Genomic DNA, 25,762 nt, shown 5'->3' on the forward strand with positions numbered 1-25,762 from the left:
TTCAGTCGCAGAGAAGTCATGATGTGTGGCCTGTGTCTGTCTGTCTGTCTCTCCCTCCAGCCTGTGGACCCCAGAGGACTCAGTCAGTATCTGATTCATCTTTCTCCCCAGCACACACTGCAATATAGAAGGCCTCAGTAGATGTTAAATAAATGTATGTCAAGTGGAAAGTGAATGAGATATGAATGATGATGAAAACCAAAATACTGTGAAGTTAGTCAATTATAATGTTCAACAGGAACTATGGTAAATGATAATAAAACCTAAGACTTACATTTGGTATAAACCAATGTGTCATCCAAACAGTACATCCCAGATTTATTAAATATTACACAAATAAGGAAAGGCATCAAAAAGGCAAATAATTACAGCCAAGCTACATGCAGAGCCTGTTAATTTGTTATGTTTGTTGAAAGAGTGTCTCCATGTAAATACATATTTTCCGAAACATGCTTCATGGAACTGGTGAGTTATAAACATGCCTTGAAAGTTAAACTCTGAAAATTGGGTGATTTCCCTGAGTACAGATTTATATAAGACTTCCATTCGTGATACAACTCATCCTTCGCCCTCTAGGAACATTTAGTTAATAATTTTAAAGATTTCTGCTTCAAATCTAAGCATTCTTAAACCACATTAATCCATGCATACTAATTACATATTTCTTTACCAAAAAAAAAAAAAGAGATAGAAATTAAAGGATAGCTCCTGCTTTGCAGTGTTCACAGATAAAATATCTGTTCATCAAATGAGTAGGAGTAATGCTATCACAGGAAGAATTTTAAGCCTGTAAGTTATCTCCCATTTTCTTGCTTAAATCCACTTGCTTTACGCAATATGGTAGCCACTAGTGGCAGGTGGTTAATGGTCCACGTGAACTGTGGCTAGGACAACTAAAGAACTGCACTGTCAATTTGATGTGATTTCCGATTAACTAAAAATTAAATTTAAATAGCCACATTTCAATGTAGCCAGTCACTACCATACCGAACACAGCAAATACAGAATATTTCCATCCCCTCAGAAAGTTCTACTGGATAGCATTGCTTGTATTGACTTGGCCTAAAAGTTCATCTGGGTTTTTCAAAAACCCCAGTGAACTTTATGGCCAACCCAATACTAAGCTGTAGATGGCCAAAATACAATGAATACAAATGAAATTAACAAACAATGACCAGTTCAATCAAAATATAAATTCTGACACTAAGATATATAAAGAGGAGGAATATTCTCTGCCTTCAAAGAGACAGATGTGTAAATAATAAAATAAAGGGTCATCCCTAAAGCAGATGCGCACAAAAAATGACATAAAAGAGAATGATACCTAGTAGATCAAGGAAAGCTTCAACAGAAGATGTGCTATTTGAGCCCATTCATCTGGGAAGGGAAAATCTGAACTAGGGCCAGGGCAGGAATAGAGGACCATCAAGCCAAAGGAGCAGATGTAGGAAAGGTACAGAAGAGCATCCTTGAAAGAGCATGATGTTGGGTGGCCAGCTCACAGCTTGGTGAGCCCAGGATGTGCAAAGTGAGTGGAGACGGGGCAAGTGGCAGCTCAGTGGGGAGGCACAAAGGCCTGGGAAGCCACGTGCTGAATTTCACAACTGTCCTGGGGACAACAGACTGGATTCTGTTTCAAGCCGAAAGGTGACATGGCCGGATCTGTCTTGTGGAAAGGTCATTCCTGACTGTGGAGAGGAAAATGGACCAGGTAGAGATAATTAGAGATGAGGAGACCCAGGAGGAGACTGTGGACATAAAGCAGAAGAGAAGTGACCAAGCTGAGCCAGGACAAAGCAGGTGAGGCTGGAGAGGAAACAAGGGAGGTGAGTGTTGTTTACTTGCAATAGATGAGTATTTATTTTTAAAAGACTTTTTTTGGAAAGTACAGCAAGTGTGAGACGTGTGATCATTCTGACATCCCAATAGCATATGTTACAAGAGAAGGTGTTGCAGCAATTTTTATGATGGGCTTGGGTGAAAGCTTGTGAAACCACTTCAAAATGCTCAGCGCGCAGCCAACCTGAGTGAGCCCTCCGCTGGTGCTGAGGTCAGGCAGCCAGGGTGCAATCGAGTCATGGATTTCTCAGGATGAAAGGAGATACCAGCCATGCCCAGGGAACAGGACATGGGGCACAGGCAGCTGGCAGTGTATTGTTTTGGCCGCACTAACAAACTAATACATAGGCTTACCACAAAAATCACGATTTTGAGATGAGGAAATGGCTTGAGTTTATACAGCGAATACTTGAATTTTAACATGGACTTGCTGTGGAAACTCATTCCCCTTCATGGTTTCCCCTTTTGCAAAGCAAGTTAGGTTTTAGGCGTATCTTGTAAAATTATTACTTTTTTAAGTAAGTTTACATGAAGATACTCTGGAGTGAGTTCCAGTTTCATCTTGCATCTCCAAGTGGTTCCCTAATCCCCACTTGAAATGAGGACTTTTTTCCAAATACATTAAACACCCATTATGCCGTGAAACTTAACTGCAACTCTAGTTATGGTTTACTAAATTCACTTTCCTATAACCCAAATAAAGCAATACAGAAAGGAAAGAAGACTTAGAGCCTTTATATATACCATTCTGTATGTACTACACTAATAATTATAACTTTTTCCAATGTATCCAGACAGAACCTAGGGTGGTGTGTGGAATAAATATGAAGAAAGTTGGAGAAGGGTGGCAAGAACATAAAGCTGGATCGGGCTAAATTGTGGCCTGTGAAACCACTACCCACAGAAATTCCAGGTTTAATGTTATATTTTGGTGCAAGGTTGGGTAGGTTAGGATTTGTTCTGTCGGTTGGTTGGCTGAAACACGGACCAAAGGTAGCCTATATTAAATAAAATTGATATGCCAGAACTATTAATATCTCGGTTACTACACAAAATACTATATGAATTTTGTTTATTAACATAAGATCATCGGAATCTATCTTCCTGTCTTTCCCTTTTTAAGTCAGAGAAGATCAGTAATTGTAAAAAGTTCTAAAACCCTAGGCTAGAGAAAACCAGGTTATGTAGAGTAGTTTTATAATGGTCACAAAAGCAAAGACTTACTGATGCAATTCTCTAGACTCTTTAAAGAAGGTCCCTGCTCCAAACCAACCTGGATGGAGGAAAGCCGTCATTCTGCAGGTCTCAGAGGCGTGGATTCATCAGGCAATCGTGACCCTTCTAGGCCCTCACGGGGCTTCAGAGTCAGAAAATTATCAGACAGAAATTCTCTTCCATTTCCTCCCATGGCAGACGGCTGCCAGGTCCCTCCTCTTCTCTGAACTCCACCTCTACTGAGAAGCATGGGGCCATCCTCCTGTGTCCATCATCAGTGCTGAAGTCCATCAGGCTGTCCCAGGGCCACCACCAGCCAGGGCCAACCACATATCAGAATGGCGACGCTGTTGCCCTGGATTGTGCCAGCATCTCCTCTGAATTTGAGTCTCCCCTGAGAACACTCAGGTGTTCCCCTGAGAACAACATCAGGAGTCCAGTCTCTCTTCTCCACACTGTCAATGCCCCTTGCTCTGCACCAATTATGGCCTGTTTGGAAGCAGAGGCCTACATTCCAGTGTTTGGGCCCTGCACCTAACATTCGTCCCTTATAAAAACAACAGATAGGGAAAAAAAGTGTGAAAGTAAAAGTCAAAAGCTCCCCCCATACTTAACCCATCCCTCACTGGAAAACCGTTGGCACGTATTTGCTCAGAAATGTGTCTGGGATCATACCCCAAAGCAGAAGAGCACACACTGGGGGCACACCTGGCACGCAGCCCCCGACCCAGAGGAATGAGCACAGGGCAGGTCCAGGTGACTGGGCGCCGAGGATGCAGGTGGGTGGGACGCTGCTGCAGGGCTGGGTCGCCAAGCCCCACCTCCTCCAGTCCCCTCTGTGCCCTCCCAGGTCTGGAAAGTGCCCTGCACAAGCGGGACTCAACCAGATGTTGGCGTGATCCGTGGCAACAGCATTGCCACTCTGATATGCAGTTGACCCTGGATGGTGGTGATCCCTGGGACAGCCCGATGGTCTGCAAGTGAACAAAGGGCAACCCCCACCCCCAGGAGCCAGAGGATGGGACAGGATCGTCAAAGCCCCACGGAATGTCACTCAAACACTGTTCCGAATCCTGAGGCTGTCCCGGCAGGAAGGCGGTGACGGAAGCGATGCTCATTACGGAGCAGTGGGAAACAGACACAGACAAGGTGCAGAGCGCCCTGGTCTTATGCTGGGTGGGGTGGAGGTGGACAGCAGTACTGTGCAAGGCTCTCTTCTCCAGGGGTAGAGAGTGATTTACACCGAATCCCTCACATGCCTCCCGCATGCTTTGCTGGGGTCTCCTGTAGGCAGGAGAAAGCAGCCCCCTATAGGGCTTCATGGAGCCCGCATCAGCATGGGACAGCTCTTGAGATGGCTCGGCCATCCTTCCCAGGCACAGGGAATGGAAACCCGCTGGGATCAGTGAAGGGCAGAGGCCTGGGGAACTGGCTCAGCCTCTGAATTTGATCCTGGTTTACTCAGCACCTCTCAGCTGGGTGGTCTCGAGTCCTAACCCCTCTACCCGCAGTTTCCTCTCCGTTACAATGGAGATAGTAAGAGCTTTCTCTAGGGTTTTGTGGGAATAGAGTGAGGACATGTACCTAAAGCGCTCAGCCCAAGGCTGTCACCTAGTAATAACAGTGACGGTGACATTCACGAGCCTGGCGCGTTTACGAGCGTTGCTCGAAGCACTTTGTGTGTCACCTTGTTCATCCCTCCTAACAGCTCTAGGAGACACATATGATTAAGATCCCCGTATCTGGAAACCAAAGCACAGAGAGGCTGCGTATCACCTCTTTGTTGCCCAAGGTAACACAACCAGCAGGGAGGTGAAGCTGGACTCTGAACCCAGGCCACTGAGCCCAGGACCTGCGGCCTCAGTCACTGGTGAGAGCGGCTCACCAGGCAGGAGAGGTCGTGATGGTTTTGTCGTTTTGACAGCCTTGTAATGGAGAAGGCAATGGCAACCCACTCCAGTTCTCTTGCCTGGAAAATCCCATGGACGGAGGAGCCTGGTAGGCTTCAGTCCACGGGGTCGCGAAGGACAGGGAAGCCTGGCGTGCTGCAGTCCATGCGGTCGCAAAGAGTTGGACAGGACTGAGTGACTAAACAACCGATATGAAATGTGCAGCATGGGAAATAGAGTGAATAATATTGAAGTGACTTTGCATGGTTACAAATGGTAACTAGACTTACCATGGTGACCATTTTGTAATGTATAAAAATATCAGTTCACCATGTTGTACACGAGGAACTAATATAGTGCCATTGATCAACACTTAAAAAAAAAAAAATCTGTCACAGTTACAGAACCAGTAGCTGGCCTCAGAGTTGTTCCCAGTAATCACCTCCTCCCCAGGGTAAACCTCCCACTTCTTTGTTATGGTTCCTCAACTCCTTTGAGTTATGGTTAACGGCACTGGATCAGCACCATTAACCCCTCTGAAATCAACTTGTTTAATCACTATTTGCCAGACACCATAGTAGGTACTGAGAACAGACCTGTGAAAAGATAAATGAGATTTCTGCACCTAGTGGAGCTAACGTTCCAGTGAAGGAGACATGCAAAAAATATAATGATAATAATACATAATTTCAGATAATGAAAAGTTCTATGAAAAAACATTAACCAGAATTACTAGATAGAGGCTGAGAGTGGTCTTAGAGGACAGTGACCTTTGAGATGTACATCTATATCCTCAAGCCTAAGTCCAATTGGCTAACATGAAACAGTCTTCAATATATGTTGAAAGGAGGATGAACAGTAGATGAACAGATGGATGAATGGATAGATGGATGAATGATGAGTGGACAGCTGAGTGGATGGATGGATGGATGGATGGATGGATGGACTGGTAGATGGATGAATGGATCAACAGACACTGGATCCTACCTGGCACTTCTTGTCACTGCCTCTTCACCACCTTTACTCTCTCTGGCCCATTGGGGCCAAGAAAGGTCCCAGAGAGAAGACCCAGTTCCCTTTCCATATCTGGTGAGCCACCCCTGAGACCTCACTTAAGTGTCTTCTCCACAGACTCAGTGGCTGGGATATCTCAGCTGTCTGAGGTTACCAAAGGGCTTGCCTTCCTCCTGAAATGCTTGCTCTGTGTTGGGATAAAGTCGACAGAACTGGTGCTGCCCACTGTCCTTTTGGAGGAAGTCAGACCCACTGTTTCTGAGTGTGTTTTGGTGCAGGTTGTGAAAGGGCTGTAAACAAACACGGGAAACTGCCAACTCTAATCCCACCCCTCCCAGATTTCCCCAAGCAAGATCGGCAGGTTCACTGTCCCAGGACTGGCTGCTCACCAAAATGTGTTGAATACCTGGGCACTTCATGTGCATCTACTTGTCACAGTAACTCACTGCCTCACTCTACTGAGAAGGTAAGTGATTTTCTTAAGGTCGCTGGTATAGAATGGCAGGGTCACCACTGAAGCAACATCAGTAAGTTCAGTCGTTCAGTCGTGTCCGACTCTTTGTGACCCCATGGACTGCAGCACACCAGGCTTCCCTGTCCATCACCAACTCCTGGAGCTTGTTCAAACTCGTGTCCATCGAGTCGGTGATGCCATCCAACCATCTCATCCTCTGTCATCCCCTTCTCCTCCTGAAGCAATGTGGAGGAACAGAAATCAAACAGGCCTTCCTAGCCCAACAGACATGGGTTTAAATCCACATTCAGCATTTCTTAGCCCTGTACCCGGGACACACCGGAGTGGAGTTCAGTGTAACCGTGGCAATTCAAATCCTAGAATCTAGCAAATTCCATGAAGTCAGAAGTTTTTACAACCGTGTCCCAGCAGAGGGAGCTCATGCTGGTGGCTTACATTTTTCTTTTTAAAATACGTACTGAAGTGACTGATAAAGTATATTTAAAACCCTGAACAAAGTAATAAAAAGTACCTATCTTCCAAGTCCTGTATGCCTACAAACAAACAAACAAAAAATCAGCTTAAATGACACCTCTCCCTCATAGGGGGCTTCCCAGGTGGCGCAGTGGTAAAGAATCTGCCTGCCAATGCAGGAGACTCAAGAGACACGCGTTCGATCCCTGGGTTGGGAAGATCTCCTGGAGAAGAAAACTGCAACCCACTCCAGTATTCTTGCCTGAAGAATCCCATGGACACAGGAGCCTGGCGGGCTACGGTCTATGGGGTCACAAAGAGTCAAACGACTGAACTCACATGCACACACTCCCTCATAAGATGCTGTGGCCCATCAGACAACGTCTCAGGAATGCTCTCTGCTCGGGATGCGGGGCCTGGTGCTTCCTGGGGAGCCTCTTCCCTGAGCCTCTCTCTGCTGGAAGATGGAGAAATTTAAGGCAGACGTGAAATTGGAGGAAGTAGGTGGGAGGAAGGGTCTTTGAACCATTCTCTGGGACAATCCATAGTATGGAAAGTTACTTTTAATTTGTTCCATATGAATTGTGAAAAACATGGAACATTCAAGGGGTTTATCATAATTCTCAATGAGATAAATACTGTGTTCATGCAATAAAATTTTTTTAAGTAAAATATGTATTTAGTCCAAAAGCTTCATTTTTAAAAAGTTGACATAAGGAAATGATTTCCTAAAGAGTCTTTCTGTCTGAGACGAGAGACAGACTCAACCGTCTTAAGGACACAGATCAGATTTATCACTCTGGTTACATCCCTTGACTACAACAGACTTGAGCCAGGAGTTTTCTAAGCAGCAAGATTAAATTCTGAAGAACGAAAGCATGTGCTGCTCTACTGTGCTGTGTGTGCTAAGCCTTGCTCAATCCAGGTTGTACCTACCCTACTTCAACATTACTAGCTGTGCAACCCTGGGCCAGTCACTGAATGTCTCTGAACGTCAGTTTTCCTATTATCGTAATAACTACCTCCCATGGTAGATGAGAAATAATAGAGCTTTGTTTGGTGAACCATCTAACATGTATAGGTGTTAGCTACTATTGCAGCCTGGGGAGAAGGGAGTCCAGAAGCATGCTCAAGTACATGCTTGGGTTGAATTGTGTTCTCCCCTCTCCCAAAATTCTGGTGTTAAAGCCCTAACCCTCAGATGCTCCAAACATGACCTTATTTGAAAGCACAGTCCTAATTAGCTAAGGTGAGATCACACTGGAGTAGTGTGGGCCCCACATGCAATGTGACTGGTGTCCTTATTCAAAGGGGAATTGTGGCAACAGACACACGCAGGGAGGACATCAGGGGAAGATTAAAACAGATTGAGATGATGCTTCTACAAGCCAATGATGCCAAAGATTACCAGCCAACCAGCAGAAGCTCGGAGCAAGCACTGAACAGATTCTGCCTCACAGAGGGAATCAAGCCTGCCAACGCTTTAATCTTGGACTCTGGGCCTCCAGAACCCTGAAGCAACAAATGTATGCTGTTGAAGCCACTCCATTTGTGGCACAGTCAGCCCTCCAGATCCACGGGTTCTAAATCCTTGGATTCAACCAACCCTGTATCAAAAATATTTGGGAAAAAAATCCAGAAAGCTCCAAAAAGCAAATCTGAATTACCATGCACTGGCAACCTCTGACATAGCATTTACATGGTATCAGGTATTTAAAGTCGGAGAAGGCAATGGCACCCCACTCCAGTACTCCTGCCTGGAAAATCCCATGGACAGAGGAGCCTGGTAGGTTGCAGTCCATGGGGTCACTAGAGTCGGACACGACTGAGCGACTTCCCTTCCACTTTTCACTTTCATGCATTGGAGAAGGAAATGGCAACCCACTCCAGTGTTCTTGCCTGGAGAATCCCATGGACAGAGGAGTCCAGTGGGCTACAGTCCATAGAGTCTCAAAGAGTTGGACAGGACTGAAGCAACTTAGCAAGCACGCACAGTACTTTACTGTACTTTGTAAATATCCCAACCTCTCACCCCAGGGTCATAAAGGACTTAATAAAGTAATGTAGCCTGTGTGTTGAGTCGCTCAGACATGTCCGACTCTTTGCAACACCATGGACCACAGCCCACCAGGCTCCCCTGTCCATGGGATTCTCCAGGCAAGAATACAGGAGTGGGTGGCCATTTCCTTCTAGGGCTGAAAGAACCAAAGAGAGGATTCCAGGTAGAAAAGGGGCCTGAAGGTCGTTCTGGGCAGAGGAAAGAGGAACAAACCACAGGATGAAGACGTTCCCAACAAGCCCCCGCTTGCTTTCCTGAGTATCTTTCCTCTTTCTCCTGAAGAAAGAGGGAGCTGACTGGTCTCAGTGGCACACAGACCCAGAACTGGGAAGGCCTTTGGAGACGTAGAACAAATCTCTGGTTTTACAAACAGGAACAAAGAGGGGAAGGGAGGGGAAAGAAGCCACCCAGGGTCACCTGGGGAGCAGAGCCCAGCCAGAACTAGAACCTGGGACTCCACCCCACCAGGTGCCTTCTGTTCCAGCATTGCTGTAACTGACGCAAAACGGGCTCTGATTAAGCACAGTTGTGGTTGTTTAGTGACTGAGTCCTGACTCTTCTGCAACCCCATGGACTGTAGCCCATCAAGGAAGCTTGATTAAATGCAGATTTCTCTTTAAGTCAAGGCTCACTAGAAGAAAAAATATATATATCCATGGCTTTTGTTGGTATAATACAAAATGTTCTGTTTTCCAGGATAATCAATATATAAACTTGGACTAGTGTGAGATTTGGGTTTCCCAGATGGCTCAGCAGTAAAGCATCTACCTGCAACTCAGGAGACTCGGGTTCAATCCCTGGGCCAGAAAGATCCCCTGGAGGAGGAAATGGCAACCCACTTCAGTATTCTTGCCCGGAGAACTCTATGGACAGAGGAGCCTGGCGGGCTACAGTACCTCGGAGTCACAAAGAGTCAGACACAACTGAGCAACTAAACCAGCACCCTCAGAGTGAGATTCTCACAGGAGAATCTCAGGCCTGGTACTAGCGGGGAGGCTGTCACCTGAGAAAAGGGAGCTGTTTCTATGAGGAATTCCCACCAGCAAAGGGGTTCTCACGTCTCTAGGGCTGTCCTGTCCTGGACCAGGTGGGAAATCACATGTGGTATTTCCCAGCTGCAGGCCTGATCACTTTAACAAGTTCTTTTTTCAGAGGCCACGGGGGACTCACTCTCCTTCTAACCAGATTTAGGGAGCAATGTTGTTGTAAAAGACCCTGATGCTGGGGAAGATTGACAGCAGGAGGAGAAGGGAACAACAGAGGATGAGATGGTTGCATGGCATCACAGACTAGAAGGACATAAGTTTGAGTAAACTCAACTCATGGACTGGCGTGCTTCAGTCCATGGGGTTGCAAAGAGTCGGACAGGACTGAGCGACTGAACCGAACTGAACTTGTAAAAGTCATAGGGAGGTTGGACATGGAAGGTTCCAAGTCCTGCGTGGGTTCACCGGGCTCCCCCATCTGGATACCACGAGTCCTGGGCCACCCTGAGCCAGGCAACGTGGGGTCTGCCAAGAGGGTCCTCTCCTCCAGACACTGAGAGGAAGAACTCAGAATTCACCCTGGAATCCTGACCCCAGTCTCTCCTCTCCCAGGCTGGGTGATGTAGGACAAGCCCAACTTCACGAAAGGCAGCTCAGTGACTTCACATGGATGAAGGCAGAGCGCTGGCCAAGCAACCGTGACGTTCCTCCCACTCTAAAGTGCTGTGCTCATTTACAAAGATAAATATTAGGATTAAAGATCAAAGTAGGCTTGCATGTGGGAGCCGCTGACATAAGCTCCCTTGATTTCCTTCCTCTCTGCCTGTCTCCTCTGTGACCTTCGTCTTTCTCTCTTCCTTTGCTTCAAAGTGAATCCGCTCCTCCAGGAAAGGGGAGAGGACAGCACCAGCTTGTGTGTCCCTCCTGCCTGGTCCCAGGCCCCTGGCTCTGGACTGAGCCTTTGTGCAGTATTATCACCTCATTTAATTCTCAGAACTCTAGGAGTGGCTACAGTTGTGCCCAGTTTACACACTTGAAAACTGAGGCTCACAGAGGTAAAGCGGCTTGAGGTCTGGGTCTTAATCTCCAAACTTGCTCATCTTCTTTTCTAACTTAACCCTGCATCACACAGTACCGATTCTTTGGCCCCCTGACGTAAAGAATTGCTTCATTAGAAAAGACCTTGATGCTGGGAAAGGTTGAGGGCAAGAAGAGAAGGGGATGATAGAGGATGAGATGGTTGGATGGCATCACCGACTCAACGGACATGACTTTGAGCAAACTCCAGGAGATTGTAAGGACGGGAAGGCTGGCGTGCTGCAGTCCATGGGGTCGCAGAGAGTCAGACACAACTGAGCGACTGAACAACAACAATCACAGTACCAAGCTTACCTGGGAGTCCTAAATCTGTCCCCTTCTCCTTCCCAGGGGTCAGGTTCAGGCCTCCATCCACCCTTTTTTTTTTTTTTTTTTTTTACCTGAAACACACTAGATCTTTGATCTTTGCTGTGGCATGCAGGCTCTCTGAGTTGTGCCATTTGGGATCATAGTTGTGGCATGTGGGATCTAGTTTCCTGACCAAGGATCAAACAAAGGCCCCCTGCATTGGGAGCACAGAGTCTTCCCCACTGGACCACCAGGGAAATCACCCCTCTCTTCACCGTTTCAATCTCACCTGTCTCCCTAAGTCATGCCACCCTACCTCTCCCGTCTCCACAAGTTCCCTTGTCCTCCAGAAGGTCTGTCTCAATGGCCTTTCCTCCAGTCAGTGAATTCACACATCAGCAAATTCCCCAGTCTCAGGACAGTGGAGGCGTTGTTTACAGGTGACTATTTCCCACGCGCTTCTGACTCGTTCTCCTCGGCCTCTTTCACTCAGGAGCGTCAGGGGGCAAACGGGCTGCGAGGTTCTGGGCTCGTCCCTGGTCAGCTACTTTCAGGCCTCACTGATCGTTTTTCTCCCAAATCTTTCTCTGATTCTGCCTATTCCCTGCCCAAACCTTCCACACTTCCCCATAAACTACCACCCTGCTGGAAATAACACCATCATGCAAGCTATCTTCCAGACATAGGGGACGGATGCAAGTATTCTGTGGACTCATCACAATGCACTTCCAAGGGAAAATAAAAATCAGGTCATCTTGCTTTCTTAAGAATGCTGATCTGAATGCAGAATTCAGATGCCACAGAATTGCACTGTTTATTCAGATAGATGCCAAGAAGAAAGCTTAACCCTTCCTACCTCAAAATAAATTTCCATAAGCTAGAAAAGGGATCTCTTTGCAAGGGTCTGGAATATTTATGCTTTACCAAGAATAAATCAACATCTGTGAATAGGAGATATCTGAAAGGGGCACTAGAGCTCTAAATTTGGAATGCGGTGTTACACAATAAACTAACATCTAGAATAGAGATGATTCTCTGTTCCAAAGTGGGAAGGATAGCAGGAGATTCAGCTTCCAGTTCTGGGCACTCCACACTATAAAAATATCCTCTCTTTCTTCTCACATCCTCCTAAATAAAGTAAGGGAAAAAAATTTTAAACACCTTAGCCAGGAATGCTTAGAATTTGTCATAGCCAGAGTATGAACAGTTAACAAGAAAGATGAGAAAGGAGAGAGGCAGCAGGGTGGTGCTAATCGTATATTGACAATTAAAGGATGAACCAAAGCATCATTAAAAATTAAGTCCAAATTAACAAAAGGAGAATTCAGCTCTAATGAAAACCCACTGACCGCTACCTCTAATAATACAACTTTCATGCAAAAAGAGGTATGAGGGTGTTGTCCAAACTTTGAAGAGCTCAGATCATTGCCTTGTTTTCTGTTTCATCACTCCCAAGATGAGGGTGATAATTCCATCAAAAGTTTATTGAAAGAAAGAAGTGATGTCATGAATATACCCAATCTGCCTTAGAACTTGGCACCTGGTAAGCATTTCATCATTTTTAATGCTTTCCAAAGTTGCGTTCAATGGGTCCTTTAGAACTCTCATTCTTATTGACCATGTGATTGGAGGAAAAGAGGTATTTATTGAGTGTCCATTATACATTCATCACTCTACAAGGGACTTATCAAGTGGAGTGTGTGGGTGCAACCCATGTGATATATTGCATGAAGTAGTCAAAGAACATTGCCCCTCCAAGCCTCCAACCATTGCAGGATTTATTTCTAATAGTGTGACGCATGATGTCTGCATTTCTACCTGAGAGCAGACCCTTGTTTTCAGCTCAGACGCCAATAAGGAAGTGAGTCTTGCTTCCAAAAGGCATTCACCACACCCCTCCCTCCTCCACTGAGCAGAGGAATTCAACATTGAAAGAGGAGGTGGGAAGCTAAGAACAGAAAGGGAAGCCATGCCTGAATTCACAAGGAGAGGCAGCCAATGTTTCTGGCAGAACGCTGACGGAAGCTACCCTCCTCGGAGCTCCAGAAAGAGTGACTGCACAAAGGATAAGGGGCAAGTGCCCCCAGAGATATGTCAGACGTGGTCTCCTCTACAGGAAGATGCCATGGAAGCCATCACCCCTCAGGTGATGGGCTGAGGGGGTGGTCCTCCCAGACCACACCCTACTGGTTACCAGTCACTACTGATAGGGAGGTTCTCGACCCTGGGTGCACTGCACATCTATCTGTGAGACACGCTCAGTTGCCCCCTGAAAAGTGAAAGTGTTAGTCACTCTGTCATGTCCGACTCTTTGTGACCCCATGGACCGTAGCCCCCCAGGCTTCTCTGTCCATGAGATTCTCTAGGCAAGAATACTGGAGTGGGTAGCCATTCCCTTCTCCAGGGGATCTTCCCAACCCAGAATTGAACCTTGCTCTCCAGCCTTGCAGGCAGATCTTTACCATCAGATTTTTTAGCCACCAGAAAGCCCCTTGGTTGCACCCCTTGCTTGACCTAATTAGACTCTCTGAAGATGGTGCCCCGGCAACTCACAAATAATAAGCATCATTATCCTACCTTTGAACCACCACTTCTAATTCTTCAGTATCTCTCCTGCCTGATTCTCCTACATCTGTTTTTGACCTTGAAGAGACCTCTAGGTCCTGGATTCCTCCATTTTCCCACACCCTCTGGGTCTCTCTCCCTTTCTCTCCCAATCTGACGTCTGGATTAGTTTGTGGTCTTCAGAGAAATAGAACCAATAGGAGATAGAGACAGGGATGATAAAGACACAGAGACAGGCAGATGGAGACACACAGGGAGATTTATTATGAGATTAGCTTCCGTAGTTAAGGGAGCCAAGTCCCAAGGTCTAAAGAGCAGGCTGGACCCGGGGAGAACCAACGGTGCAGTTCTAGTCTAAGACAGGAGAAGACTCATGTCTCAGCTCCAGCGGTCACGCAGGTGACGTTCCCTCTCACTTAGAACTATTTTCGTTCTAGGATGGTCCTCAACTGATTGGATGAATCCCAGTGACATTGAGAGGGACAGTCTGCTTTACTCAGTCTACTGATTCAAAGGCCAACCTCATCTAGACACACCAACACAACTTCACAGACACACCCACATAAGCTCACGGACACACTCAGAATAATGCTTAACTAGACACCAGGGAATCACGTGCCCCAGACAAGTTGACACAGCAACCCATCACAGGTTGATGATCTGGACTACAGTGATATGAACAGCTTCTGCTGTCCCTGCCAGGTGAGTGCCAACCCTCCTGCATGTCTATACCCAAAGGGCTCAGTGGTCTTGGGGGAAAGTGAATATCCTGGATTGGGCACAGCTGCAAAGTCATCTCTCCAACCCAGCTGGATCCTATGCCCTCCTTTCAACCTCTTCACTTCTCCAGACACCTCCACCCCAAGTTCCTTCAATACACACGCTTACCACCCCTCTCCAGCCCCCTACTAAACACTTCTCATGGCCCTACAACCTCATGCCTCCTGAGCTGTAAACCCAAACATACTATTCCCATTGCTACTTTATTTTCCCCGATTTTCCAAAGCTTTCTCCAGCTGCACTTGATGTCCACTATTATCATTTCCTCTCCTCTATCCTCAATATCTATCCATCTATCTATAATCTCCCTGTCTCCCCCATTCTCTCCCTTTCCTGCCTCCTTTCCTTCAGACTTCAAACATGTTCAATTCTCTCCCATCCAGTATTTGACAGAACAATGCCCCCACCCAAAGATGTCTAATTCCGAGAATCTGTGGATACATTACCTTATACAGCAAAAGGGACTTTGCCGATTGATTAACTGAGTACCTTGAGCTGCAGAGATTTCTGTAGGTTCTCCAGGCAGGCTCAGTGTTATCACAAAGATCCTAATAAGAAGGAGGGAGGAGAGTCCGAGTCAGAGAAGACGTGACAGCAGCTGCAGAGGTCAAAGTGATGAAAAGAGAGGACCATGAACTAAGACATGCAGACAATCTCTAGAAGGTGCAGAAGGCAAGGGAATAGATCCATCCCTGAGAAGAAATGCAACCCTGCATTGATTTTAGGATTTCTCACCTCCAAAACTGTGAGAAGATACATTTGTGTATTTTAAGCCAATAAACTGGTGGTAATTTGTTATAGCAACCGTAAGAAACTAATATACATCTTAAAGATGATCTCCCTTCATTCAGATCACTCTTTAGCCCACCATCCAAAGCTCATCTTTCTTTCTTATACGAACTTCTAAAATTAATTTCCTGACCTCCTCTCTTAATACTCCCTCAACCTTCCATTCACTCTTCAACCTATAGCTTCCTGTCCCATCCCTATCGATATGGATTTTATAATTTATTAGTTATCATAACTCATTGTCAAGTACAATGGAAACCATCCAGTCATATCTTATTAAAGTCACTGCATGAGTTTATTGAACGAGGAGAGGGGGAGGGGTTTGACTGCCACACAAATACTCACGTCCTGAAACCTACAGCTCCGGCCAGACCTTTCCCCGTGGCTTCAAGCCATGTTCACTGCCGGCTGCACGTTTCCATATCGGCTCCCGTTTGGAGCCTTAAATTCAAGTTGTTCAAAACAAAACTCATTTCCATTTTCATGGCCATCCACCCGGCAAAAAGCCTCTTAATAATCTTTCTCAGTTTGAATTACACCATAGAAAAAGTCATCAATTATAAACCCAGGGTTCATCTCCAATTCAATCCCACCAATCTTACACAGAGACTATCTCCTGAATCCATACATTTTTCTTCATTCCCCACAGTTGCTATTTCATTCAAGGTCACCATTATTTCCTGCCTGGAATTACCTCTTAATCTATCTACCTGCTTCTACGCATATTGATCTGCTATCCCCACTGCAACCAGAGTCATTCATCTAAAATGCAAATCTGACTCTTTACTCCTGGCAGACAACCTTTCAGGGCTTCCTGGATGAGACAGAGCAAGCTGTGTGGCTTGCAGAGCTCTCAATAAGTGCATGCTTGTTTACCTCTCCAGTCCCATTTAACTTTAGCCTCTGCTCAAGCATCATGCTGGAGAAGGCAATGGCACCCCACTCCAGTACTCTTGCCTGGAAAATCCCATGGACGGAGGAGCCTGGTAGGCTGCAGTCCGTGGGATCTCTAAGAGTCAGACATGACTGAGCGACTTCAGTTTCACTTTTCACTTTCATGCATTGGAGAAGGAAATGGCAACCCGCTCCAGTGTTCTTGTCTGGAGCATCCCAGAGACAGGGGAGCCTGGTGGGCTGCCGTCTATGGGGTCGCACAGAGTCGGACACGACTGAAGCGACTTAGCAGCAGCAGCAAGCCTCATGCACCAGCTGCAACACAAACCCAGCTATTCCTTTTGCTCTTGTTCATTCAAATCCTCCCAATCCCCTTCTCTGTTACTTGTCCTTCAAGATTCAGTTCAAGCATCACCTCCAAAAGTAAACTTTCTAGACTTTCCCCGGCTGAGCTAGGTTCCCCTCTTCCAGTCTCCCGGAATGTGCTTTCCAGCCCTTGGCACAGCGCCCAGTGCATAGTAGGCAGTTCTGCGATGTTTGTTGAGTGAATAAATGAATATGTAAACAGTCCATGATAGTTACAGGATGCACCGATAGAAGGGAGAAGAAGAGGCTCTAAGAGCATAGTGGCAGGCACCTTGGCCCTCCTGGAGAGTCAAGAAAATGACTTGGGAAATGGCCTGAGGAAGGAGAGGGACTGTGTGCTGGCCAGATGAGCAAAGTCAGCTTCCCTGGCACGTCTCCTGCATCATCGCACAGGGACCCCGCTTGCTCTAATCCTCTGTGGCTGCCATCTTGAAATTCTTCACCTTTGAACATGGGGACCAGCATTTTCCTTTTCACTGGACCTGCAACATAGGTACCTGGTTGTACAGGTAAGATGAGAGTGTCCAAAGGCAGAGGGACAGGAGAGCTCTTCAAGGGGCTCATTGGGACCCCCAAAGGCAGCATGAGTCTGCCTGAGCGCCTCCAAGCCAGACACTCAGCCACGGTAAGAATGAATTTGTCCATCCCTCGCCCCTGCCCCACACATTGTGCATCTTGATCTATTTATAAATGTTTAGAGTTTCGGAGGGAAACACAAATCCACATTTCCAGGCCTTTTTCTGCTCAAGACTTCAACGTGCATATCGTGGGGCAAATCAGATCCATATGCTTCAGATTCGTTTACACTCTGTTCAGCAGAAGGGCCTCCTACCGCCTCCCCAGGAGAACAATCTTGAGTCCAAGAAGCCATCGATGCCCTCTCAAAGCTTCTGAGTTTAAACAAGAAAAGGAAGGGATTTGAAAGACCTGAATCTGACTAAAGAAAACTGGATTTAAACCTCAAAAGATTCAATTACATTTTGCAACTCTTCATCCCCTGGGCTAACAAAGCTTAAATCCATCCCCTGGATCACCCCAATATCCCCATGGCAGGCAGGGCCCCCAAGGAGGGACATTTCCTCCTAGAGATGAGTCAGGGCCTTGACTGTACACAAGGAACTGGAAACACAGAGGAAATCAAATTGACAGTTGTTTGAGAAAAAAATAAGCCTCTTGCTCATACCACTGCGTTTAGAATCACAAATCCGTGGGACTGAACAGGATCATTGAAATCATCCACAGTAATAACTACCATCTGTGAAGCACTTTAACACTTGATAAATCACTTTCACACTCATTTTCTTATCTAATCCCCGTAGCTATTTTGCAAGGGCAAGATGGTTATCATCACCTTCAATTCAATAGCTAGGGAAAAAATGAGGCTCAGAAAGGTTAGGCAGATTTCCCGAGCTCACACAGCAAACAGCAGCAATGCTGGATCCAGACTTGTGCTCTTGACCGCTCCCCTGCCAACACCCCCGGGGCTTGTCCCCAACCCCACTCACCATTTCTCAGGATGAAACAAGGCCAGCCATGTCCAAGGCCTCCCCTGTCGTGCCAGGGTCCGCTTCGTTCCAGGAGGGGACGACAAAGCCAGAACACCCACCTCCCCACCTGGCACCTTTTCCGCTTCTCTCAGTGCCCCATCTCTCTTTGTTGGAAGACGGCAGAGAAGAATTCTCCTTTCAAAGGAGCAGCTGTATTGTTTCTGACATTGCAACAACCACCCCTTAGAAATAGCCATAAGCAGAGCAGCTTAATTTAACCTGTTATCTTTCCAATTCTTACAACAACCTGGTTACATAGATACTCTGTAACCTCTCTTCCTCTTGGAGGAAACTGAGAGTCAGAGAGAATAAGTAACAGCCTCTGTTCCGCCCTGGTGGCTCAGTGGTAAAGAACCCACCTGCCGATGTAGGAGACCCAGGTTCAACCACTGGGTCGGGAAGATCCCCTGGAGAAGGAAATGGCAATCCACTCCAGTGTTCTTGCCTGGGAAATCCCATGGACGGAGGAGAATGGCGGGCTACAGTCCATGGGGTGGCAAAGGGTTGAACACGACCTACAGCGACTGAACAACAATGTAACATAAATGCAAACGGCTCACAGTGGCAGGACTTCAACCAAGACTTCTGACACCAGGTCTAAACCACAACCATAGCATTTGTCTCCCATCCCACGAGGATAACCTGTGGCAGAAAATGGAGCCAGTGGAGGGAAAAAGGGCGAGAGGAACGATACTTCTAAAGGGCTGCGAATGGGATAAATTACTATGTGGTTTGCCCATTTGGCTAGGATTATTAAAACCTGTAGGAAAATCTTATACACAAGGAGAAAGACAGACTGAGAGGAGGGACAGGCTGGCTTGGAGAAAACTCTGAGGAGCACATATGTATCTGCACACAAAAGGCGCTCAGCTTAACCTCTTCCAAGTATATGCAAACTAAGCTATAAATTAGTACTAATCAGTACCCAGGAGGTGAATTAATTAAAAAGTTATAATTCACACGAGGCCTACATTACTTCATAATGTATCGCCAAAGCTTATGAATATGAGAATTAATTACTTGGCCCAGATGTTGAAGGAATGCTCAATTTCTTGATCTCTTGGTGTCTAGAATCCATTGATTTTATTCAGCATTGTAATGAAGCTAACGATGATTATGTTTACTAAATCATTATTTGAACAGGCATCATTTTATTAATGAGTTAATATGCAGGGTCTTGCTATGCTGGTTATAAACATCATTTCATTTAACCTTCACAGCAACTACATAGGACGGACATGAGTATCATCATTTTATATGTGCTAAAAAAGAAAAATGGGCTCTGTGATCTAAGAAGCCAAAGTCACACAAATTAAATAAAGAACTGCATACACAAACTTGTGTCTGCCCAATTCCACCTATGGCAATGACCTTTGTTTCAAATAAACCCCTTGACATTTCTGGTTTACACAACTTCAAATGCTAAGGATTTATTTCAATGGCTTTGGCTGGTTTTCATTCAATGCTTAGGAGTTACATTGAAATCTCAAATTTTTAGGCGCATAAGTCCATTCATTTCCATGCTGTGTGTTCATTCCTAACTTGTTTGTCAGCTCCTCTTTAACCAAAACCAAACTCAAACGTTTCTGACTGGTAGGTAGTACAAATATGGAGCCAAATTCCAGTCATCATTGTGAGGGCTGGGGGAGCAGAATGAATGCAAACAAGTTACACTGACAAAGTCTCTAGGCCCCACTGCTAAGGAAGCAATGGAGAAACTGGAATTAAAAAAAAAAATATGATTCCACGTGGTTTTTGAGTTTTTAAGATGTTTTCAATTTTAATAGTAAGTTTGTATTTTCTACCATGAAGATATTTTTCTTTTGTAACAGGAAAATGCATGTTAATTGTTGAAATTACAAAGGACAATTTGACTGGGTATAGAATTTTTGAGTCATAATCCTCACAAACTTTACAGAAGCTGTTCCGTTGACTGCCTTTATCCAATGCTGTAGACAAATGTCCAAGGACTCCTTTTTCCCACTGTACTTGTTTTTTTTCTGTCTAAAGTTTTCTAGGATTCTTTCATTATTCATAGAACTCATCATTTTCACCGGGATTTGTCAAAATGTTTGTCAGATTTAATTAAATCTTCTGGCTTAGTCTCCTGGATAAGGTTCACAACATACTTTGGTTTCAGAAACTTTTTTTCTGTGTTACTTTGAATATGGTTTCTGACTTATTCTTTAGGCCTAAGAGTTATTCTTTTTTCTAGTCCATGTTTATTTCTATCATCTTTTCTCTGATTTTCTTTTTATCTCTGTCATTTTTTCTCTACCAAATTTCACTCTAATTTGGGACTCTATTATTTTTTTTTACAACTCTGGATTTATACTCTGTTTTTTTTTTTTTTTTTTCTGTATTTTCTGAAATCTATTTTATCCCATCATGGTAATGCAATTTCAATCAAAATACAATAGAATGTCTTGGAAGACCTAACACCCTAATGATTATCTATAGGAATAAAGCTATAATACTAAATAAGACATTGTGGGGGAGGGAACGGAGAACAGTAGAAATAAAAGGAAGGGAATCTGTGCAATAAAAGATATTAAATTTAAATTTGAAACTAAAATAATAAAAACAATGAATCATAGCCTCTTGTCAATAAAGGCAGGCAAATCAATGGAACCGGATCATTTTGTTTATTCTGAATAAAGTGTTTCAACTGGGAGAAGAAAGGATTACACTTGGCAAAGGCAATGAAACTCCTAGCTCACTTACTTAGGGAAAAAATGCCACACTAGAACCCTGACTTATATTTTACAGTCTGTGACATGTATGCTCAGTCACGTCTAACTCTTTGCAACCCCATGGACTGTAGCCCACTAGGCTCCTCCATCCATGGGATTTTTCAGGCAAGAAATACGGGAGTGGGTTGACATTTCATAAATTAAAGATTTCATTTTTTTAATACATAAAGAATACTTAGATAAGATTGATGAATATTTACATAATCTTTATATATAAGAAAAAGTTTGAAGTATATCAACAAAGACAAAAGCCATAAAGCAAAATCTAACAAATTTAGAAGAAAAAAAAAACATTGAAGGTAATGGGAAAAGATACATTTGGGAAATTTTTAAAAAGGAAAGCAAAAAGGAAGAGAGAGAGAGAGGACAGAAGGAAGTATAATTGATCAGGGACCCAGGAAGCCTTCCTTGAATAAGACTCCCCCTGCTGCTATGTCCTCAGCCTGCCTTTTGTCTGTGGCAAAACTTCAGTCAATGAAGAAATTTAATCAGAGAAGGGAGAAAATGCAGAAAGAAAGGAAAACAGTCAAGCAAGACAAAATAATAATAGTTCAGCCATTACGCAAAGTCTAGGACATTTAGTTCCTCCTCAAGGTCTGTAGATAATATTCTGAGCCATGTCCTCTGAGTTATTTTGCAGATACTGACACCCCCACCAGGTGGAAGAAGTGAACGGTATACTGCCCAGATCATTTGGAACCAGAAGGTTGATAATGTTGACTCCTGCTTACCTCACTGCCAAGGGATGGGAAGAATGTCCAAAAGCTGATCACACACCCCACCCACCCCCTCCCTCACCCTGTCTTTATAAACCTTTCCCTGCAAGCTTTTGAGGAGTTCAGGTCTTTTAAGCACTAGCTGCCCTGGACTCCTTGCTTGGCACTCCTCACAGCAATTTACACTGCATCTTATTTCACCACAACCCAGTGTCAATAAATTGGCCTTCTTGTGTGTGGGCAAGCAGACCCAAGTTTGATTCACTAGTAGGAAAGAAGGAAGGAGGGAGGGAGGCAGGAATAAAAAGTAAAAGAAATATGTATGGCCCAAAACTTAAAACAAGTAACCTCACTGTTATCAGAGCATTATAAATGGAAGGTAACTGTTACTTTACCAACAAAGGTTCATCTAGTCCAAGCTATGGTTTTTCCAGTAGTCATGTATGGATGTGAGAGTTGGACTATAAAGAAAGCTGAGTGCCGAAGAATTGATGCTTTCGAACTGTGGTGTTGGAGAAGACTCCTGAGAGTCCCTTGGACTGCAAGGAGATCAAACCTGTCAATCCTAAAGAAAATCAGTCCTGAATATTCAATTGGAAGGACTGATGCTGAAGCTGAAACTCCAATACTTTGGCCACCTGATGCGAAGAAGTAACTCATTGAAAAAGACCCTGATGCCGGGTAAGATTAAAGGTGGGACAAGGGGATGACAGAGGATGAGATGGTTGGATGGCATCACCAACTCAATGGACATGAGTTTGAGCAAACTCTGGGAGTTGGTGATGGACAGGGAGGCCTGGCGTGCTGCAGTCCTTGTGGTCACAAAGAGTTGGGCACGACTGAGTGACTGATATGAACTGAACTCTTAACATGTTTTCAACTTTTATTTCTTGCTTCAGTGGCTCTATTTTTATGCATTTGTGAGATGCAGAAGGATTTGACTGGAAAGTCTTGAAAGACCTGAAGTTGGCAGAACTCACTGGAACCTGGTTCAGGAGAAGGCAAATATGAAGTTGAATAACATAATTGTGCCTGAAAAAAAAAAAAAAGATAACAGGTAGGACTAAGCTCAGATGACAGAAAACTCACCATGGCTGATGTCATCCAAGAAGACATTCCAGAGCCTGGAATCTTGAACTTGACCTCGAGGAAAAACAAAAAACAGAACAATGAACTTGTGTGTGTATGCTAAGTTGCTTCAGTCGTGTCCAACTCTTTGCAATGCTATGTACTGTAGCCTGCCAGGCTCCTCTGCCCATGGGATGCTCCAGGCAAGAATACTGGAGTGAGTTGCCATGTTCTTCTCCAGGGGATCTTTCTGACCCAAGGATCAAACCCGCACGGGGTATTCCAAACTTGGCAACCTGCCTGAGGTGACCAAGATGCCTATGAATTCGCAAGCGATAACTGAGCAATAAGAAATTTATTTAATCTAGTTTGCAAGAAAGTGTGCTTATGCATCATACTTTATAATCTAAGACAACAATTGACATTATTTTCACATAATCTTCCCGTAACCTTTAGTATGGAGAAAGCAATGGCACCCCACTCCAGTACTCTTGCCTGGAAAATCCCATGGATGGAGGAGCCTGGAAGATTGCAGTCCATGGGGTCGCTGAGGGTCAGACACGACTGAGCGACTTCACTTTCACTTTTCACTTGCATGCATTCGAGAAGGAAATGGCAACCCACTCCAGTGTTCTTGCCTGGAGAACCCCAGGGACGGGGGAGCCTGGTGGGCTGCCGTCCATGGGGTCGCACAGAGTCGGACACGGCTGAAGTGACTCAGCAGCAGCAGCAGCAGCAGCAACCCTTAGTGGCAATGCAGAGGTCATACAATGCAGAGGTTCATTTTAAGAAGAGGAAATCGAGGCCTAGAGAGATAGGATGATGCACCTGCAGTTGAACTACGAGACCTTACCAAAGGAAGTACTTTAATTTCATAGGGGAACCCTGCCTTCTTTCCTGACCACTCCTATTGCCATCTGGAATAAAAATTACCAGCTTCATGCTCCCACAGTACAGCTGCACCAGCTTCAAACAGTGGAAGCTCATCCAAATTTCAAATGGTCGTGCTAAGGAACACCAACTGCTGTTGCATGTAAAATGTTCTTGAAGCATCCAGATGGTCTTACCACCAAGAGAACCCTGTTGCTGTTTCTGGAGGCCTTTCTGGAAAAAGTAGGGAAACACTGCAGTGAAAGTATCAAAGTTCTTGCCTCTGTAGCATCAGCGCTGTAAACAGATAAATCAGAAAACATTTCTTAGGTTTCCCTGATGGCTCAAGATTAAGAAATTCGCCTGCTGATGCAGGAGACGCGGGCTCAATATCTGATCCAGGAAGATCCCACGTGCCGCAGAGCAGCTAAGCCCGTCCCCTACAACTATTGAACCTGTGCTCTAGAGTCCACGAGCAACAGCTACTGAAGCCCAAGAGACCTAGAGCCATGTTCTACAACCAGAGAAGCCACCAAAATGAGAAACCCCACACACCGCACAGCCTGCACAGCAACAAAGACCCAGCACAGCCAAAAATAAATAAAGAGCATGATGAAAAAGAAAAGAAAACACTTCTTGGGACATGCTGCCAACCACACAGAACTTGCTGTACTGATACTCCTTACATTGGACCTCAGCTTCTCCAGGTACAAAGCTACAAGTAAGAGGCTCCCTAAATTCACCTGCACCCCTGACTCTTATAGGTACCACTGTTTGAGAAGGAAGCAGGCACACACACAGAGAAGATTAAATAGCAAGAGGACTGGAAACCATGTGATGACAAGGCATGGCCAAAGGAACCAAGGACTAGAGATGAGGAGACACTGGGGGACCAGAGTGAGGTCAGCAGGGCTGGCTTAGGAAAGACTGACTCAGTTCACCCTCACTAGGCCACACAGAAGGAAACAGACTGATGGGTAAAAGCCCAGGGAGTCAAAACTTGGGTCTAAAAATAAATAGACCCATCAGAAGATGAAACAAGCAGCTTCCAGGGAAGGGAAAGAAAAAGGAGAAAAACAGTTATTGCCCTCCTGTCTCAACTTTGACATGCATGACCTTTGACCTCTATAACAATCTTGATCCCTGGGCATTATCAACCCTATTTTCCAGGTTAGGAAACTACTGCTCAGAAAGAAACCACAGGATCAACACCAGGGTCATGAGTTACTGAATGCCCCATTAGAAGGGTGTTGAAATAGAGGATGAAATATATTTAGGCATCACATGCAGAAGACTGGAGGAAAATCCCCTCCACCCTCAGAATCCCAAAATTCTATTGTCCCCAGTGACTCAGTGGTAAAGAATCCACCTACAATGTAGGAGACATGGATTCAAGCCCTGGTTGGGGAAGATCCCCTGGAGAAGAACACAGCAACCCACTCCAGGATTCTTGCCTGGGAAATCCCATGGACAGAGGAGCCTGGCAGGCTACAATCCATGAGGTTGCAAAGAGTTGGACATAACTTAGTGACTAAACAAGAACAACAACAACTTCATAATCACAAAGAAGGATCGTGTACCCCAAAATACTGAATGGGTAGAAAAAGCCCCATTGCCTCCCAGCAGCCACCACCATGATAACCCACCACCATCATCGCCATCACCACCACCATCAGCAGCACCATTATCGCAGCAGCATCTGTCACGTGTCAGGCACTAGTATAAGCTATAATGTGACACGCTGATTGCCATCAAATACAATGGCTATCAAAGTAAGTTTCTTTGTCATCATTTCACAGATGAGAAACTGAGCCTCAAAGAGGTAAATTATTATCACTGAGCAAGTAAATGGTAGAACTTGGGCTCAGGCCCAGTTCTGTTTGATTCCAAAGCTGGCACTGTCTTCAGAATACCTATCCACTCTCTCCCTAATGCCCCCAACATGCCACCATACCAGTCGTGAACCTGAGCATAGAATATATTAGGAAGTAGAGGATCAGGTGTTAGAGCAGCTCCTGTTTCCATGGTGTGTGTGTGTGTGTGTGTGTTTTAAAGCTCTCTTGTATGTAGCTATCACAACAAGTCTTAGTTCACTAGC

At 45.2% G+C, this 25,762-nt stretch overlaps 1 protein-coding gene across 2 annotated transcripts in view; it reads right to left on the bottom strand.

Annotated features, from left to right (window-relative positions):
• The window catches only part of LOC112448828 (uncharacterized), a 123,514-nt gene that overhangs the window by 80,270 nt on the left and 17,482 nt on the right, over positions 1–25,762 (bottom strand). The window contains exons 2-3 of one of the 2 annotated variants that reach the window (XM_059891823.1): positions 22,816–22,869; positions 22,060–22,712 (exon numbers count right to left, since the gene is read on the bottom strand). In XM_059891823.1, the coding sequence (XP_059747806.1) occupies positions 22,470–22,712; positions 22,816–22,869 (297 nt within the window). In that variant the 3' untranslated portion in view covers positions 22,060–22,469. Of the gene's footprint in view, positions 1–22,059; positions 22,713–22,815; positions 22,870–25,762 lie in introns of those variants that run through there. The other variant, XR_003037259.2, reaches the window with a different exon arrangement.

Source organism: Bos taurus, chromosome 11, assembly GCF_002263795.3.
Source record: "Bos taurus isolate L1 Dominette 01449 registration number 42190680 breed Hereford chromosome 11, ARS-UCD2.0, whole genome shotgun sequence".
NCBI lineage: Eukaryota > Metazoa > Chordata > Mammalia > Artiodactyla > Bovidae > Bos > Bos taurus.